Raw genomic sequence first — 17635 nt, 5'->3', positions numbered from 1 at the left:
GAATAATGGAAACCATAGGCATTATGATGTTATGTCGAAGTATATTGACATATTCATTTACTACGTGATGATAGGTATTTAATGTTGAATTCTCATGATGGATATGATATGCATAACATGGCATAGGAATTTTGATGCTATAATATGAGGTTTATTGACATGTGGTTCATTTATTATGTGAAGTCATGATATGTCTTTGATACAAATATGTTGATGTTCTAACTTATGATGGTATTTCATGAGGTGAAGCATGTGATAGTTGCATACAAATTTATGACATGCATGAGCATGCAGTTCGTTATTATTCATAATGTTGTGATTAAGAATGATGAATGTTCTCATGATGACATGCAAGACTAGGCATGTTGCTATGATGGTATAGCTAATGCATTGGTTACATGTTGAAGTGTGATGTTTAACAGGACTCCTCAAATGGGCCGAGAGGGCCGGTTTATTTGATGATCTCGTGCGAGCCCATACGCACGAGGGAGAATAAGTAACACCATATGGGCTGGGGACAAACTAAATAAACACTACATATGCCAGTGGTTCCTCTGTCTTGTGTAGCTCTTGATGGATATCTCTTGAAGGGCTATGGGACCATCTTGAGGAGGCCAAGTGCCTGATGTTCTAGGCTAGGTGCTTGTTATTGGATTGGGATGCCGAAGTCTGGTGGGGGTGTAAGGACTTCGATGCATGGGGTTGTGCGTCTTAGTGAGTTGTGGAGGGAGTGGGCCAACCTTACGAGATGCCCGGAGTCATTCAGTATCGTACCGTATGCCTGCCTTGGGGCAAATGAGGTTTGAGTCGGGCACGAGCCTTAGGGCCAGCCTTGGACTAGGATACAAACCGAGGAGGCTTGTGCCTGGTTCCGAAAGTGGGGAAAAGGACAGAGATTCCTTGGGATTTCCCGGGTGTTGTGAAACTTTCGATGCCTGCTGGTTATACTAGTTCAGTAGAGGGTGTCGGCAACATGAAGTAATAAATAACAAAATAAAATGTTAAATAATTCAACTTAACTTCGGGACAAAGTTCATTAAAGTGGGAGAGTATGTAATGTTCCTTAATAAGAAATAATAAATAATAATAAAAATAAATAATTAATAATATAATATAATATTAAACAATAAATAAAAAAATAGTAATATTAAATAAATAATAAATAACAATACTAAAACTCTAAATAAATATAAATAGAAATAAATAAGAAAGCAATAAAAATCAGTAAAGCTATCAAAAAGTAAAAACAAAAGAAATAAAACAAGAAAGAAATAAAGTTGCATGTTGACACATGGAGTGTGTGCATGTGGTTCCCCTTCCAATGTTTGCTCTATTTAATAGACGGTGAGGAAGATGAGAGTTATTCCATCATTCCATGATTTCATCATCCATTCTCTTGGGAGAATAGTGTTGTGAGACAAAGGATTCACTGGCAGTAGTACGTTGTTTGAGGGCTCGGGGGTGGCCAATTGTAGCAAGATTTTGTGCAACTAAGCCTACAGTTGGGTGGAAAGTCGTCCCCAAAACTTTGTTGCAGTTAGCAGAATTCAACTAGCATTCAACCCGAAATCACAAGTGAGAAACATCATCGCCACAGGTAAGTGTCTCTACTCATATTTTTGAAATTTGATGTTAATTAGTTGATAAATTGCGTGTTGATTATAAATCGCATGATTAATCTAATAAATTACATGTTTTTATTTCGGGGTTGTTACAACAAGAACATCTTGTATGCAAGTTAAAAGAGGCCTTATATGAACTAAAACAGACATCTAGATCTTGGTATGAGAAAATTGATAAATTCTTCTTTCAGCAAGGATTTAACAAAAGCAAATATGATCCTAATATATATGTCAAGACATATAGAAATGGAGATATATTATTAATCTCTATATATGTTGATGATCTAATAATAACAGGGAATGTTGATAAATTGATTAAGAATATAAAAAGGAAATTATCACAGGAATTGAGATGAAGGATCTTGGATAGATGCATTATTGTCTAGGTATTGAAGTATGGAGAGATGATGAAGGAATTTAATCACACAAATAAAATATACAAATGAGGTACTAAAGAGATTTCATATGAATGGGTGTAAAGTAGTCAGTACTCCATTGGAACAAAATATAAAATTGAGAAGTGATGATGAAACAAAATAGGTGAATGGAACATTGTATCGAAAATTAGTGGGAAGTCTAAATTATCTCACTACCACTCGACCAGACATTGCTTATGTTGTAAGCATACTTAGTCAATTCATGGATAAGCCTCATGAAAGCCATTGGATAGTTGCAAAAAGGGTCCTTCGATATTTAAGGGAAACTATCAATTTTGGTATTGAATAGACTAATGATTGTAATGTTGAATTGACATATCTTTTTGATTCTCACTAGGCCAGAAATCCAAATGACAGGAAATCCACCATTGGATACGTGTTCAATATAGGATCGGGAGCTATATCATGGAGAAGTAAGAAACATCCAATAGTTTCCTTGTCATCAACTGAAACATAGTATAAAGCATTATGTAGTGTCACCTGTGAAGCTATCTATTTCAGAAGGATACTTGAAGATGTTGGTGAAGGTCAACAAGAACCTACAATGATCATATGTGATAATCAAAGCACCATCAAATTGGCAAACAATCTTGTATGTCATGCAAGGTCAAAGCATATAGACACACAATATCATTTTGTAAGAGAAAAGGTCCAATCAAAAGAAATTGACTTAATATATTGTAATACAAATGAGAATGTGGCTGACATATTCACTAAGCCTTGGAAAGGCTAAATTTGAGTTTTGTAGAAGTAAGTTATGTGTTGTAGAAAATCCAGACTATGTTGTAAGCCTGGCTGAGACTTAGACCAACAGGCATGTTAATTAAGAGTATGTTTGTATCTTATGTTATAGGATATTTTGTGTGTTGGAATTAAGGGGGAGTGTTGGATAAACTGTAATTCCAACACCTACCACATTAAATTCCACAGGAAGTTGTCTCGGAGTTTCTAGAGATTTCCTTAGCTTCTTAAAGAAGCCATCACCACCAACAGTCTAAGCAATCGAGAAGCTTCTTCACTGTGTATAAAAACCCCTCTTTGGTAATCAAATGGTCAAGTTTTGTTCAATATGCATTCCCAAATCTCTGATTAATTAATATCTCTTCGTCAATGAGATTCAAATACTAATGATCACTAAAGATCACGTTTTGGCAATGATCCATTATCTCTTTCAGTTTCCTTTGTTGCTTATTTGCAATAATGCGATTCATGATTTTATTTAAAGGAAAGGTTTGTTGCTATGCAAGTTCAAATTTGTATCACCTCTATCGCTTAGAAGCTTAGTTTTTCTATTTGAGAAACCTTTAAATTTACGGCAAAAGAATTTTGTGTCAGTCCTTGGGGTGCGATTTTTGGTGCCTCGCACGAATCCAGATAAATCTGTTGTCTCAGTTTGTTTTGAAAACGGGAATGTCAGGGATTATGTATTACGTGTCACTGAAGGCTTTCACCTAGCTTTTGACAATTTTGTTTGCTCCACCTATGGAACCTCTGTTTCCATCTGCCATCGTTTTAAGTAATTTCCTGCTTTCTTGTCTTTTCATGCACCTTTTTCGGGTGTTTTTGAGTCTTCGGATTCAGTTGTCTTTCCATAATTTTACTGTTTCAAGCCAAACCAAGCTCATTCGAAAATAGTTCGAAACAATTTCAGATAAAATATACATTGTTGCGAGACAAGGATAGACATTAACACAAATAAGTCCTCTGTGAACTTTCTATCAATTATCCAGGAAATCCACTAAGCCTCTTGGCAAATTGTTTGCGTTAAGCTGATTCACTTTATATTTACATGCCTTTTCATTGCTTCTAATAATTTGACATAAAACTTTAACTGAATATATGTTTTATGAGAATATTCTTCGGTGGAAATCACATTGGGATGCTTTTGTCGACGCGTTTCGAACCAACGTGTGTGGTTCCAAGTATTTTCCCTAATAATTCATATTTGACCTCTCGATGGTTTCAACTCAACTTTATTACTCCATTTTCTTTGGTGCTCAACTTTATTTGAAAGACGAAAAATATCATTGAAAATCCTTTTAATATTTATTTTCTTCCTACGATTTGGATTTTGGCACAATACTTTTATCTGCTATCTTTCTTCTCTTTAAGGATTTTACATATGCACATATTTTTATTCTTAAATGTAGGGAGATGGAAAATCGCAAGGTTCAAAGGAGCTCAGAATAAAAATGATACCTTCCTTAGGAATTTTGACAATACTTATGTTGTTTCCTATTGACATGACAATGAAAGAACAATATGAACAAACAAGGGTATTGATTATTTTGTTAATTCTCATTATGACGTCATTTATACGGTTTCTAAAAGGGTATGATGTCTATTGAAATTTAAGAAGTCTCTAAATTATTTCCAAGCTAAGGGAAGATGGCAACCCTTTGATTCAGTGAATACTTTGAATCTTAATGCCTCCAATCATCAGAAATATGTCTCTGAAAAACTGCAGGGAGAGTGGCGAATAACTATAAAGATTCTACTTATTGCAATATAGCCTATGGATAGTGGTAAATAGAATTTTTGAAAATTCAATAGTAGTTGTGTTGTAGTCTAATGTAAGGACCTTCAATATGTTATTCCTTGTTATTAATCTACAATGTGTTAAAACGAATTTTATAATATTTATCAGGATCAACTAAACACTCACAATAAAAAAAGTAATTAAATCCTTATCTCGTGGCATTGTACAAGAAACTTCAAATATAGAGCTCAAACCCCTTTGGAAAAATTCAAGGATAAAGGTAAATGTTAAAAATTACATTGTGAGATTGTTTGTGTGGGTTGAGATCTCCATATTTTAATTATAAAAAATTGTTTCAATCAGTTATATTTCTACTCTAGCTCTCACTTTTGCTCCAACTCTTTATACAAATATCCGATGGAGATGAAATACTTTGTGAGTCATAAAGTTTGTTTGGGATGGGATGATATGTCATAATGTTTCACAATTATTCTACACGTGTAAATATTTACAACACATACTCAACATTCATACACAAAACTAGAAGGAGAGTATTTATGTGTAACAAAGTCCCAACACAGGGACATGCCTTGTGTATGGTTTCTTCCCAACCAAGATTCTAGTAGATTATGTGGAGTTTAAAATCCCTGAAGAGTAGAGTAATCCAAATCTGCTTTACAAAATTGAAGAGGAAAATCAGGTGAGCAATTCATCGTGCCTTTTTTCTATGTACAATTTGAGTGGCCTTGAACACCCATTTGAAGGAAGCTTTCTGCATTTAGAATACTTCCTTTTATTGACAACTAAATAAAAGGCTTAATTTTATAGATATTGAAGGTCGGGCAGAGTTCCACATAAAGGAAAACTCTAAGTTTTCTTCATGTCTTAATGAAAGGGCTATATACCCTACTTTAACCATGTATTTCAATAAATACCTTGTCCAATGTGTTTCCCAAGTCTTCTTATTAGTTATTTCTTTTTGAAAATTATCATTGTTATCAGTTTGCATTTCGACTAAAGTCAATTTCTTCATTTCATTGCACTAAGATAGTCATCCTATATTACAGTTCTATTTATATAGAATTATTCAAATAATTTTATATGATAATTCTTTACTATAACTTAAATGTTTTGATATTGATAATAGTAAAAACATAATTTACATCACGTTGTGATTATATTACCTTAATCTGAAACAAAATAACTAATGTATAACTCCATCGAAACTTAAAAAAAAAAAAAATTGTGAGGTTCGAAGTAAATAATTATTTGAATCGATTTAACAAAATTATTTTTTAAAATAAATCAAAAAGAATTTAATTTTAGAGTTATGACTTATATTTTGATATTGATAATAATAAAAACATAATTTACATTATATGTAGACATTCTAGCATTGTGATTATATTTTCTTAATTTCAAACAAAATAAATAATATATAACTTCATCAAAACTTAAAAAACTTTAATCTATGAGATTCGAAGTATATAATTTTTGGAATCTATTCAACATAATTATGTTTTTAAATAAATTTTAAAAAGTTTAATTTTAGAGTTGTGATTTATTTTAATAATTAAAATAGAGGTAGTGGGATTTTTAATGTTCATGGAGAAAGAACCTTACACTCAAAGATTTCTACCATTATCCTTGAGTGAGCTTGTGAGTCTCCTTGTTGGCAAGGACTCTAGAGAAGAACAAGTTGAACAACTCTTAGAAATAATCAATGGTGGTTACAACGTCTGATGCATGGCTACTAATCCATATATGAATGTTGGAAGTTGTTAACGCAGTGATTTACTCTATTTTAATGCAATGATTTACTAAAATTTGTGATTTACTGTTTGTTTTAATGCAGTGATTTACTAAAATTTATATAAATGTAGATAGTTTTCTTTTAAATTTGCACTTATATATATAATTTTTAAGAAGAAACCTTTTTTTAACTATAAATTTTAGGAAAGTGGTGAGCTTGGAATCATGATTTATATATTTTTGACCTTTTGACCAGATAGGTTAGTTAGGTAGTTAGCTTTATGCATTCAAGTTTTTTAATTGTATTTTATAATTATGATATCTAGCTAGATAACAAGTTTATTGCTCGAAAGGATTAATATGTCATATATGCACTCTTAAAATTATCATAGTGAATTTCACTGAATCAATCTTTATTAGCATCACTAGAACCATGAAGTAATATGGGATGGAGGAGAGTTGAATCAATATGGATGAAGTAATATGGGATGGAAGAGAGTTGAATCAATCTTTATTCTTTATTAGCATCACTAGAACCATGAAGTAATATGGGATGGAGGAGAGTTGAATCAATCTGGATGAAGTAATATGGGATGGAAGAGAGTTGAATCAATCTTTATTAGTATCACGAGAAGCATGAAGTAAATATGGGATGGAGGAGAGTTGAATCAATCTTTATTAGTATCACCAGAAGCATAAAGTAATATGGGTTGGAAAAGAGTTGCATGTGTTAATAAAATTTAATTAAAAAAATAATTACTTTATATTCCAAATTTTATGCATATAAATTCATATTTAAACAAAAACCAAAATATATTTAAAAATATTATGGTTATACAACTTAAATAATAATTATAAATTATGTTAATTAGCTCATTATTATAATATTAAATTTTTAGAAATTACGAGAGCAGTGAGTGCATGGCTCGCACGGTGGGGGCTGTCGGCTCCTTCGCGCCCCACCCGCGATCGATCCCCGTTGATGTGGCGTTGCGCGGTTCACAGTATAGCTATTTCTGAATCAATATATGATTGATGTGATTTGATTGATTATATGTAAAATATTATACATTCGGGCTTTATAATAAAGCTTCTTCCAAGGGACTTAGCCCCCTCTTTAAAAAAAGAAATTTCAAAATTCCACCGCTGATACCAGAATTTTCAAAATTTGTACGGGAGCATTTGTCAATAATGTACGCAGTGGGGTCTATCATAAGGGTAGGACCGCACTAAAAACAGGACGAAGGAGAATCTCAATACTACGACCACATAAAAATGTCCATCTGATGATAAGATTCCTTTAACACCTCTAACATTATGATAGGAAATGGGACGGTAAACATATTTTCTTCGCATGCAGCAAGATGGAGACAAATGTTGATAAATGTTGATGAAGAGAGGATGGAAATGGCAAGGAATCTGTTAAAATAAAGACCAATGTTAATACATAGGGATTGGAAGTTTGGATTAAAATCAAGATAAATATTAATAAAGAGAGATGAAAAGTTTTAATTAATTTGTTAAAATCAATTCATATAAAAGATATAAAAGATAAAGATCAATGTAGAAAAGATAAAGATCAATGTAGATAACGAGAGGTTGAAAGTTTCAATATATTTGTTAAAATAAAGATAAATGTTGATGAAGATAGTGTAATGAATATGTTAAAATCAAAACAAATGTTGATAGAGAGAGATTGGAAATTACAAAAAAATCTTAAAACTAGTATAATCAAAACAAATGTTGATAGAGAGATTGGAAATTACAAAAAAAATCTTAAAACTAGTATAGATCCATTTTAACCATGGATTTTTTAAGTTATATATATATGTTTTGAGATTTTTTTTGTAAGTTTAACAGTTATATCTTTATGATGTCTAATATATCACCCCGATTACCAATGACTTCACATCAAGGAGTTCTTTAACAGAGCACCCAATCACCGTCTATCCAAGACCACCAATAACTTCACATCAAGGAGTTCCTTAACAGAGCACCCAATGACTGTCTATCCAAGACCGATGGACATGCTTTAAGATATTTGATCCTGTAAATCTCTTAAATATATATATATAGATTAAATCTCTTAAAACCAATTTCGAAATGCAGAGCATTATTTCATTCAAACCCCTTGACCTTTAAAACTTTCTATTATTACAATTTCCAGAGACAGACAAATGGAGAAACAACAAAATTACTCAGTCAAAAACAGCGGAATAGATAAAACAAACACTGGAGAACAGAAATCACTTTGCATTACATAACAGGTTTGGGCCTTGGCTTACTTTCCTTCATTTGTGATAGCAGCCAAATCTGATTTTCCTATCAGTGTCTTCAATGTGTATAATGTTCCTGTCTTGGGTCCTTTGGCAACGACCAATGCACCTTTGCTAATTTTCCAGCCTCCTTTTCCAAAGCTTGTCGATGAGGGTTTCTTTGTTGTGCCCTCAATTGGCAAATATTGATCCTTTAAAATCAGTATATCCTCCATCTATGATTTCCATAAGGCAAAATTAGCCCCACTCAAATTCTCCATATCTGTAACTAGTGTCTCCATTTTCAATCAAATTCAAGCCCCAAAACACAAAAACTCCACTTAAAAATAAAACTTTAATTATTAGTCTTTAAAATTTAGTAATAATGACCTTCCTCCTTTTAAAATAGACCACGTTTCGACTCCAATCTCCACGGATCTCCACGTTTCAAACTCCAGCAATATGTTTCAACATAGGTCCACGTCCTTGTTTTTCTTGCAGCAATTGTATTTTAGTTCCAGTGTTCCTCAACTATTTTCTGGACAGATCCTTCAACAGCTCCAGGGGTAACAACCAACGTTTTAACGAACGCTGCCAGAGTAAGGCGATGGCACTAAGCGGCTTGCACAGTGGATATTCGACCTTAGCTTTGATACCAGTTGTTAGACCAGAGCATACATAACTCACAGCGGATTCATACTCAGAGACTTAGACGGCAATAGCAAAGAATAATTCACAGAGACAAACAAATGGAGAAACAATAAGATTACTCAATCAAAAACAACGGAATAGATAAAACAAACACTAGAGAACAGAAATCACTTTGCATTACATAACAGGCTTGGGCCTTGGCTTACTTGCTTTCCTTGGCCAGAGAAATTACAAATTTATAGAGGCAGAAGAAGGATCTAGAATCTTGTATGTGATTCAGATGGAGATCTGGAATGATCTAGAAACTAATGGCGGTGTAGAAATATCTAGAATCCTGCATGTGATTCTAGAAACTACTGGTGGTGTAGAAGGATCTAGAATCCTGCATGAATTTGGCTTCACACTTAACAGAGTTCACATCAAGGAGTTCTTTAACAGAGAACCCAATCACCGTCTATCCAAAACCACCAGTAACTTCACATCAAAGAGTTCCTTAACAGAGCACCCAATCACCGTCTATCCAAGACCAATGGACATGCTTTGAAATATTTGATCTTGTAAATCTCTTATATATATATGTATATATTAAATCTCTTAAAACAAATTTTGAAATGCAAAGCATTATTTCATCAAACCCCTTAACCTTTAAAACTTTCTATTATTACAATTTCATTCTAATTTATTTTCACTATTGTAATGCATAGTTACCAAATACGTCCGAATCGGTGGAAAAAATACGGAAATTCGTGAGTTCGATTCGTATTTTGAATAGTTCGATAAAAATTCGATCCGGTTCATATTCGCTTCACCCTGTGAGAGTGTACATTCCTAATCAGACTCATCCTATTATTTCTTGACTATTGTTTTTGCATATTATTATTACCTACTATTGAATCGCTGCATAATGTGAGAGCGTGCATTTCTAATTAGACTATTCCTATTATATCTTGGAGTATTTTTTGCAGATTAGTATTACTTACTATTACTTGCTGGTTACATAAAATGCAAGCTTAATCTTTTTAATTAGATAAACAAAAAAATCTGAAGTGTCTCTAATGGTAAATGTAATTATTTTTAAATTGAAAATAGATGTTAATGGAGGCAAGAGAGCAGTAAAATAGAAACTAATGTAAAATGGAAACTGATGCCAATAAAGGCAGGATAGCAGAGAAAATGGAAACTAATGGTGACAGAAATTTACCAAGATTTTAAAATTTAGACAAAATATATGTCAATGGAAACAAGATAAGAGGTAAAATGGAAACTAATGGCAACCTGAAATTTTCAGATTTCAAAATTTTAATGTTTCCTTTAATGGTTTAAAAAGCTTAGATAAGTAGGAAAGAAAATTTTGAGGTTGACTAAAAACTAATTGATTTTTTTATATATATTTATGTTAAGAATTGATTTTTCGATATATATTTTTGTTAAAAGGAATTTAAAAAAAAATAAGTTTTAAATATTTAATTTTTAAATGTCTTAACTATAAAAAGGATTTTAAAATAAAATTAGAAACTAAATACGGATATATTTTTTAGTTTTGTATATTATATTGATTAAATTTATTTAAATTTCAAAATAAATGGGAAGAAAATGAAAGAAAAGTATTTAAGTTTTATATATATATATATATATATATATATATATGTATATATGATGTATATATATATATATATATGATGTATATATATATATATATAAAAGATGTATAGTGCCGAATTTTCTCCGAATTGAATTTTTTTCTTCCGAATTTTTATCGTATCGTATCGAATTCGAATCCGAATACGAATTCGAACTTGGTAACTATGTTGTAATGCAACAATGACTACGCCAGTAGCTTCTTAACTTCACTCATTGATTTAATTCTTGTATTTCGGTGCAGTGGAAATTGGTGATAATTTCTATTACTGTCTTCCATCGCTTATATAACAGAGTTATTTCTATTACGGTCTTATTTCTATTGTTGAGCGAAAGTTCTGAGGAGCGGCAGAGAACTCTCAAAGTTCCACGGCCGATACCAATTTATTCAGAATGTGTACGGAAGAAATGCAGGCGGCCTGTTGTATTATATGGGTGAGAAATTTCGTGACTACGAAGGAAAAATTGGAAGTCTTTAGGGGTTGAGTCTGTTACATATAGCAAAGATGACAATGATCATGACCAACACAATACTCACCATTGGTCTTTATTTTAGTGCAGTTGTGCCATCTATTTTCTGTATGAAAGTTGATCAGGTGTTTGGTGAAATTTGGATGTCCTTGCAATGGTTTTTATTTTAGGGCAGTTGTGCCATCTATTTTCTGTATGAAAGTTGATCAGGTGTTTGGTGAAATTTGGATGTCCTTGCAATTGTTATTAAAAGTGATACCTATCTTCGATCCTTATTACTTTGTGAAATTTAAACCTACAGAAATTAAATTTCACATAAATCAACTAACTACATTTCAACTAACTTTTAATCACAAACACAATACATGAGAATGTAGAAATGTTATATTTTTATGTGTAATATTTGTTCTAAAGTAACTGAGTATTTTTTTAGGTCTCTAATACATTTAATTTCTCTATTTAGGTGCAGTGGACATCGGTGTATAAACATCTCGTAGAAATATGTGTACCTTTTTGCATCCTGTACATTCATTCACATAACTAATTTAAAAAAAGGAATCACATACTTCTTAATCAGTTTTTAATCATTAAAAATACATCCATATACGATAGCTTTTAATCACTTTTTAACAATATAAATTTATATGCATTCTAACTCCACAATATGCAACAATTTCTATGCACACATAGGAGGATATGCATGCTACACTGTCTGAAAACGCCAGATTATTTCTAATCTTATATCTATGCATATAGATGCTCAATGTCGCTGGCATTCAGAGGCTCATAGTCCCGGACTTATAAACCTTAAAAAGGGAATTATTATCTATGCTCTCATGGTGGTAGGATTTGCACACAAAGTATAACAGGCACTCCGTCAACATCACCATCAAGTTAACAAAACACAGCAACCCAACAAGGAGTAACCCATACAGAGCCCTCGCCGTTATCCCCACGCCATGGCTGCGCCCGTCCACCACTGAACACACGAAAAGCTCTCCAATAGCTGCAGCAAATATATCGTGAAGTATAATCAGCGCCAAGGCCATCGTCCGCTTTCCTTTGATAAGCTGGATGCTCTTCTTCATGGCGGCCAGGCCGTAATATTTGTCCTCCAACACTGATACCACGCTGGCAAGGTAACACACTGTTCTTACATACATTTGGAGGCAGAGCCCGACCACAGTTACGAGAAATAAACCCAAAGGAAAGGCCAGTTGGTGGGGACGAAGACGGTGAACAGGAGGCCATTGACCAACATGGAGAGCATCATAAAGCCGAAGGAGATTATGGAAAACCAGAGGAATGTTAACGTGAGGCGCTTCCAGACCATGGGAACGTCGGCCCTCAAAACCGTCACGTACGACACTTTCAAATTCTTGGTGTTGGCGGTGTAGATGGAGGCCACTGTGTACACCACCGCCGCCGTGGACAACACCGACAAGGCTAAACTGAAGGCTCCGTACGCTGCTACACTGGTTTTGTGTCGCCGCGGAGAATGGTTTCCTGAATTTGTTTGTGGGTGATTTTAGGGAAATGATGGGCGGAGAAGAATCTGTGGCCCTGACTTGCAAAAGAGAAGGGGAGAAGCAGGGTGAGAGCAAGAACCCACAAAAGTTTATGACGGGAGGAGCGGAGGAGGATGTTGAAGGCCTCTCTCACGATGCCCATGGCACCTAATAACTGGAGTTCCTCTGGGACCTCTTTCACGATGCCCATGGCACCGAAGCGTAAACCTTTACTCTTCTGCTTCTTTTCTGGCAATTAGAATACCTTGCATGTGCCTACTGGGGTGAGCTGCGAGGCTTAATGGTGGGATTGTTATTATTATATACAACATATGATGTTTTGAAGATGTAGGAATGCGCGGGGCTTGGTCAAACGAGTTCCGTATTCACGTTACGAATTAAAAAGCCGCCAAGTGAAGTTCCTCTGCGGCCACTTTCTCCATTTTCCAGAAACCTAAACCTTTGCTCTTGCAATTAAAAAGCCTTGCCTGCTCCAAATGGGTGAGCTGCGAGGCTTAATGGTGGGATTGCTATTATTATATACAACAGATGATGTCTTGAAGACACAGGAATGGTCTGGACTTGGTCAAGCGAGTTCCGGTATTCATGTGACAAAAATATGCAATTTTAGATAAAATTTACAAAAATATAAAAGCAAAGACAAAAATATCTAAATAGTTACACTTATTCTATCACAGTACCATATCACTCTAAATATGTGTACCCTTTTGCCATCCCCCTTACATTATTTCTCAAAGTTTTCTTATAAAAAAACCCATATAATTATATTTGTTAACAAGTTCTTACTCATGGTTCTACAGTAATTTAGCTGTACAATACAAGGTCATAACAAGACTCTCTATGCGGACCAATATGCATGCTATTACATAAGAAAATAACAAAATACTCAATATGCTCAAGCAAACCACTGCATGAAAATACCAGTTTATATCTACTCTTATAGTTCAGCCTGTATATTCTCCAACTAAATGCTGCTTGTCTTCAGAGCCTCATAGTCCCCCACGGTATGAACTTTGAAAGATGAATCACCATCTATGCTCTCATGGTGGTACGATTTACAGACAAAGTATAACACGCTCTGTGCCAACATCCACATCACATTAACAAAACAATGCAACCCAAGAAGAAGTGCTCCAATCACAGCACTCGTCGCTGTCCTCAGTCCATGGCTACGCCCCTCCGCAACTGTATACCCCAAAAACCAAACAATTATTCCGTCAAACATAAAGAAAAAGATAAGCAGCGCCAAGGCTGTCATCCTCTTGCCTTTAATGAGGTTGCTGCTCTTCAGAACGGCACCCAGGCCGTAATATTTGTCCTCCAAAACAGATACGACGCTAGCGAGGTGCCACACCACAGTTATATAAATTTGGGAGCAAGCAACGAACACAATTGGAAGAATTACATTGATAATTGAAGCCCTCCCTTTCAATTTATCATCTGCGTCTAGTCCCACGGACGGGGACGGTATGGTGGGGAGGAAGAGGATGAGCAGCAGGCCGCTGGCCAAGATGGAGACTGTCATAAAGCCCAAGGAGATCACGAAAAACCACACGAATGTTAACGTGAGGCGTTTCCACACCCTGGGAACGTCGGCCCTCAAAACCCTCACGTACGACACTCTCAATTCCTTGGTGTTGGCACTGTAGATGGAGGCCACCGTGTACACCACAGCCGCGGTGGACAGCATCCACAAAGCTAAAACGACGGCTATGTCCGCTGCCAGGATCCCCACAAGCTCCCTCCATTCCGAGCCCAATTCACGCCAAGTCGTTTCGCCGGGGTGGATGGAGGCCTCGACTTGCTTCTGCTGGATTTTGAGCAGAATAGGGCCGAGGATGAAGTTCTGACCCAACCTTGCAAAAGTGAGGGGGAGAAATAGGGTGAGAGCCAAAGCCCACAGAAGTTTACTACGGGAGGAGCGGAGGAGGATGTTGAAGGCTTCTCTCACGATGCGAAAGGCCCCAAGTAAGTGAAGTTCCTCTGCGGCCACTTTCTCCATTTTTCAGAAACCTAAACCTTTGCTCTTGCAATTAAAATACCTTGCCTGCTCCAACTGGGTGAGCTGCGAGGCTTAATGGTGGGATTGTTATTATTATATACAAGAGATGATGTTTTGAAGATGCAGGAATGCCCGGCGCTTGGTCAAACGAGCTCCCTATTCACACGGAAACCGACTCTGAGATTCGTTGAAAATTTGTTTCGGGATTAGACGCGTGCACCTTCCGAGCAGAATGATATTGTTGTTGTGGAGTGAAAGTTTTGAGAGCAAATCGCAGAGAACTCTCAATTTCCATACAAATTACATATCACATTTAATCATACAAATTCTATTTTTTATTAACATTTTTATCTTTTATAATATAATAAAATAAGTTTTACAATTTTATACTTCTTCAAAATAATCGGCTTTAAAAAATAGTCATGATTTATTTTATTTTTTTAATCTAAATTTGATAAATATATCTTCCCACCTATTTACAAATTATTAATTTATAAATTAAAGACTCTACTTTACAAGCATTTGTTCTCTATTAACTTATTTTTAAATTTGATAAATATATCTTCCCACCTATTTACAAATTATTAATTTATAAATTAAAAACTCTACTTTACAAGCATTCGTTCTCTATTAACTTATTTTGAACTTTTGTATATATCAAAGGTCGCATACTCTATAATTTTTGGTATAGCTCATAAACGTAGAATTTCATGGACAAAATGCAGCACCACTTACTTACTTTGAATTTATTTTATGGCTGATCCATTAAATATTAAATGGATGGGACATTATAAATAAATAACAAAAAACCAAAAAATGATAAACTAATTGGATAATTAATGAATTCACAGTATCACACTAACTAAATTTGTTTGCTATATTTTTTTATTTTATTTTATTTTTCTATTAAAACATTTAACTACTACAACTCTAAATTGAGTGGTCTAGATATTGAGAGTCAGAATATTCATAATCACTTTGAATTGGCCCTTACTCTCTAAGCAGCCATGATTTCTTCCATTTAATAGTGAGAGCTCTCAATATTACCTTACCTTTTTATTTTATTTTATTTTTCTATTAAAACATTTAACTACTACAACTCTAAATTGAGTGGTCCAGATATTAAGAGTCAGAATATTCATAATCACTTTGAATTGGACCTTACTCTCTAAGCAGCCATGATTTCTTCCATTTAATAGTGAGAGCTCTCAATATTACCTTACCTCTCCATGTACCTAATTTCTAAATTATATTATATGAAAAAGTAAATAGGTTTAATAATGATAAACAAGCGTATTATATGAAAAAGTAAATAGGTTTAATAATGATAAACAAGCAGAATTAGAGAGGTATAAAAGCCAAACAAGCAGAATTAGAGAGGTATAAAAGCCAATGTTTGTTGGTTAATCCATCCTAATGGTATTTCTTTACTTATATTTGGTGTATTTGTAATTTTTCTTTGTATTTTTTAATAATTTAGATTCTTATGCCTTAATATTAAATTTGGTTTACAAGATAATTTAAGGACATTCTTAATAGTAGTAGATGTAGCATGATCTTGCAACCAACTAACCGTAGGAATAGGAAATTAAGGTTATAAAATGGCTCTTTAAAATTTCCCATAGACCACTATTAGTTTAACATTGACCAATAAAATTTATAATGTTTATTTTTCAAAACTAAATATTTTTTCAATATTATCAAAAGATTAAATTTTTATTTTTATTTTTTTGTAAACTTGATAGTGCTTCCTCTATTTATATTAATTTTCCAAAATCAGAGACTTCCATTTCTTCCAGGTGACTTACCTACCCGAAGGAAACCAAATAGCCACCTATCTGCATTAAAACCTATCCAAAATTTAAAAAGGTTTTTTGCTATCCATCTAACGGCATTGTCTTTACTGTCTATACTACTACTTAGATAAAACAAATTAAACAAGTAAAAGCATTTCATCAAAATTTTATCAGATTTGAACTAGACCGCTACATCAATCCTCGTCCAAGGATATTATTGGGGTTGGCACTTTGGCACTGTAGCCAAGCATCTCGCTCATCTTCATATCTTATAGTGTCTGCTCAATTCTTCCTAAGGCCAAGTTGTTTCTGTAGGTCTGTATCTGAATTGTTGCTATTTCCCTGAGTAGTTCAACCCTGACTGGATCCTTTTCCTTGGTATTCTCTTTTGCCTCTGTTCCGCCACCCGCTGCTTGTTCTCAATTCAGGGTCATGGCTCATGCCACCACATTTTTCATTACCCAATATTGTTGTATTTTTTGCCTAAAGAGAGAGTGATAGCCTCGAGAATTCCCTAGATCGGCAACCATACTTTCCCACTCCTCCATGGGGATGTCCTGGTTCTTGATATTGTCATCAAGTTCTCTCTCCCAACCAACAATTTGGGCTCTGATGTCCGGTAGGTTCCCTGCCATATAGGCGTCAATAAGGGTTTTCATATGTTCACTGCCCGGCTTCCTCCCTCTTTTCCTTTGATCTTTGCTCGAACCGCTTGTTCCTTCTTCCATCTTTTTATCTCTCTTGCCTCTCGTGGGTGCCATGTTACTCCCTGCCTGCCTTTGACTCTCTTCTTCTCATTGTTCTCTGTCTTCCTCACGATGCTGGGCGTGGTGTGACGTGAGACCTATCACATAGCCATTACATTTATCAAAATTGTAATAGTAAAACAAAACAATTTCCCATTTACCTATTTCCTTTTTGTTATCCCTTCTATTTCCAGAGTTTGTTTCCTTCGAGATTTCTGTCGTAATGTCGCCAGTCCTCTCCATGTTATGGGTTCGTT

At 34.4% G+C, this 17635-nt stretch overlaps 1 protein-coding gene across 1 annotated transcript; it reads right to left on the bottom strand.

The window, feature by feature from the left end:
- Positions 1–13798: 13798 nt before the first annotated feature.
- LOC149219287 (uncharacterized) lies at positions 13799–14836 on the bottom strand. The gene has a single exon (XM_089386774.1). The coding sequence runs from the start codon at positions 14834–14836 to the stop codon at positions 13799–13801; it is 1038 nt and encodes a 345-aa protein (XP_089242900.1).
- Positions 14837–17635: the final 2799 nt, after the last annotated feature.

The sequence above is a fragment of the Pinus tabuliformis genome, chromosome Q, assembly GCF_031772625.1.
Source record: "Pinus tabuliformis cultivar Carrire ecotype Pingquan chromosome Q, CPIR1, whole genome shotgun sequence".
In the NCBI taxonomy this organism is placed as follows: Eukaryota; Viridiplantae; Streptophyta; class Pinopsida; order Pinales; family Pinaceae; genus Pinus; species Pinus tabuliformis.
Note: the sequence above shows the minus strand (reverse complement) of the source record. Positions and strands in the feature narration are given on the sequence as shown.

Excerpts from the sequence above, each read along its gene's own strand:
- LOC149219287 (XM_089386774.1), bottom strand. The coding sequence starts at position 14,836 with ATGGAGAAAGTGGCCGCAGAGGAACTTCACTTACTTGGGGCCTTTCGC.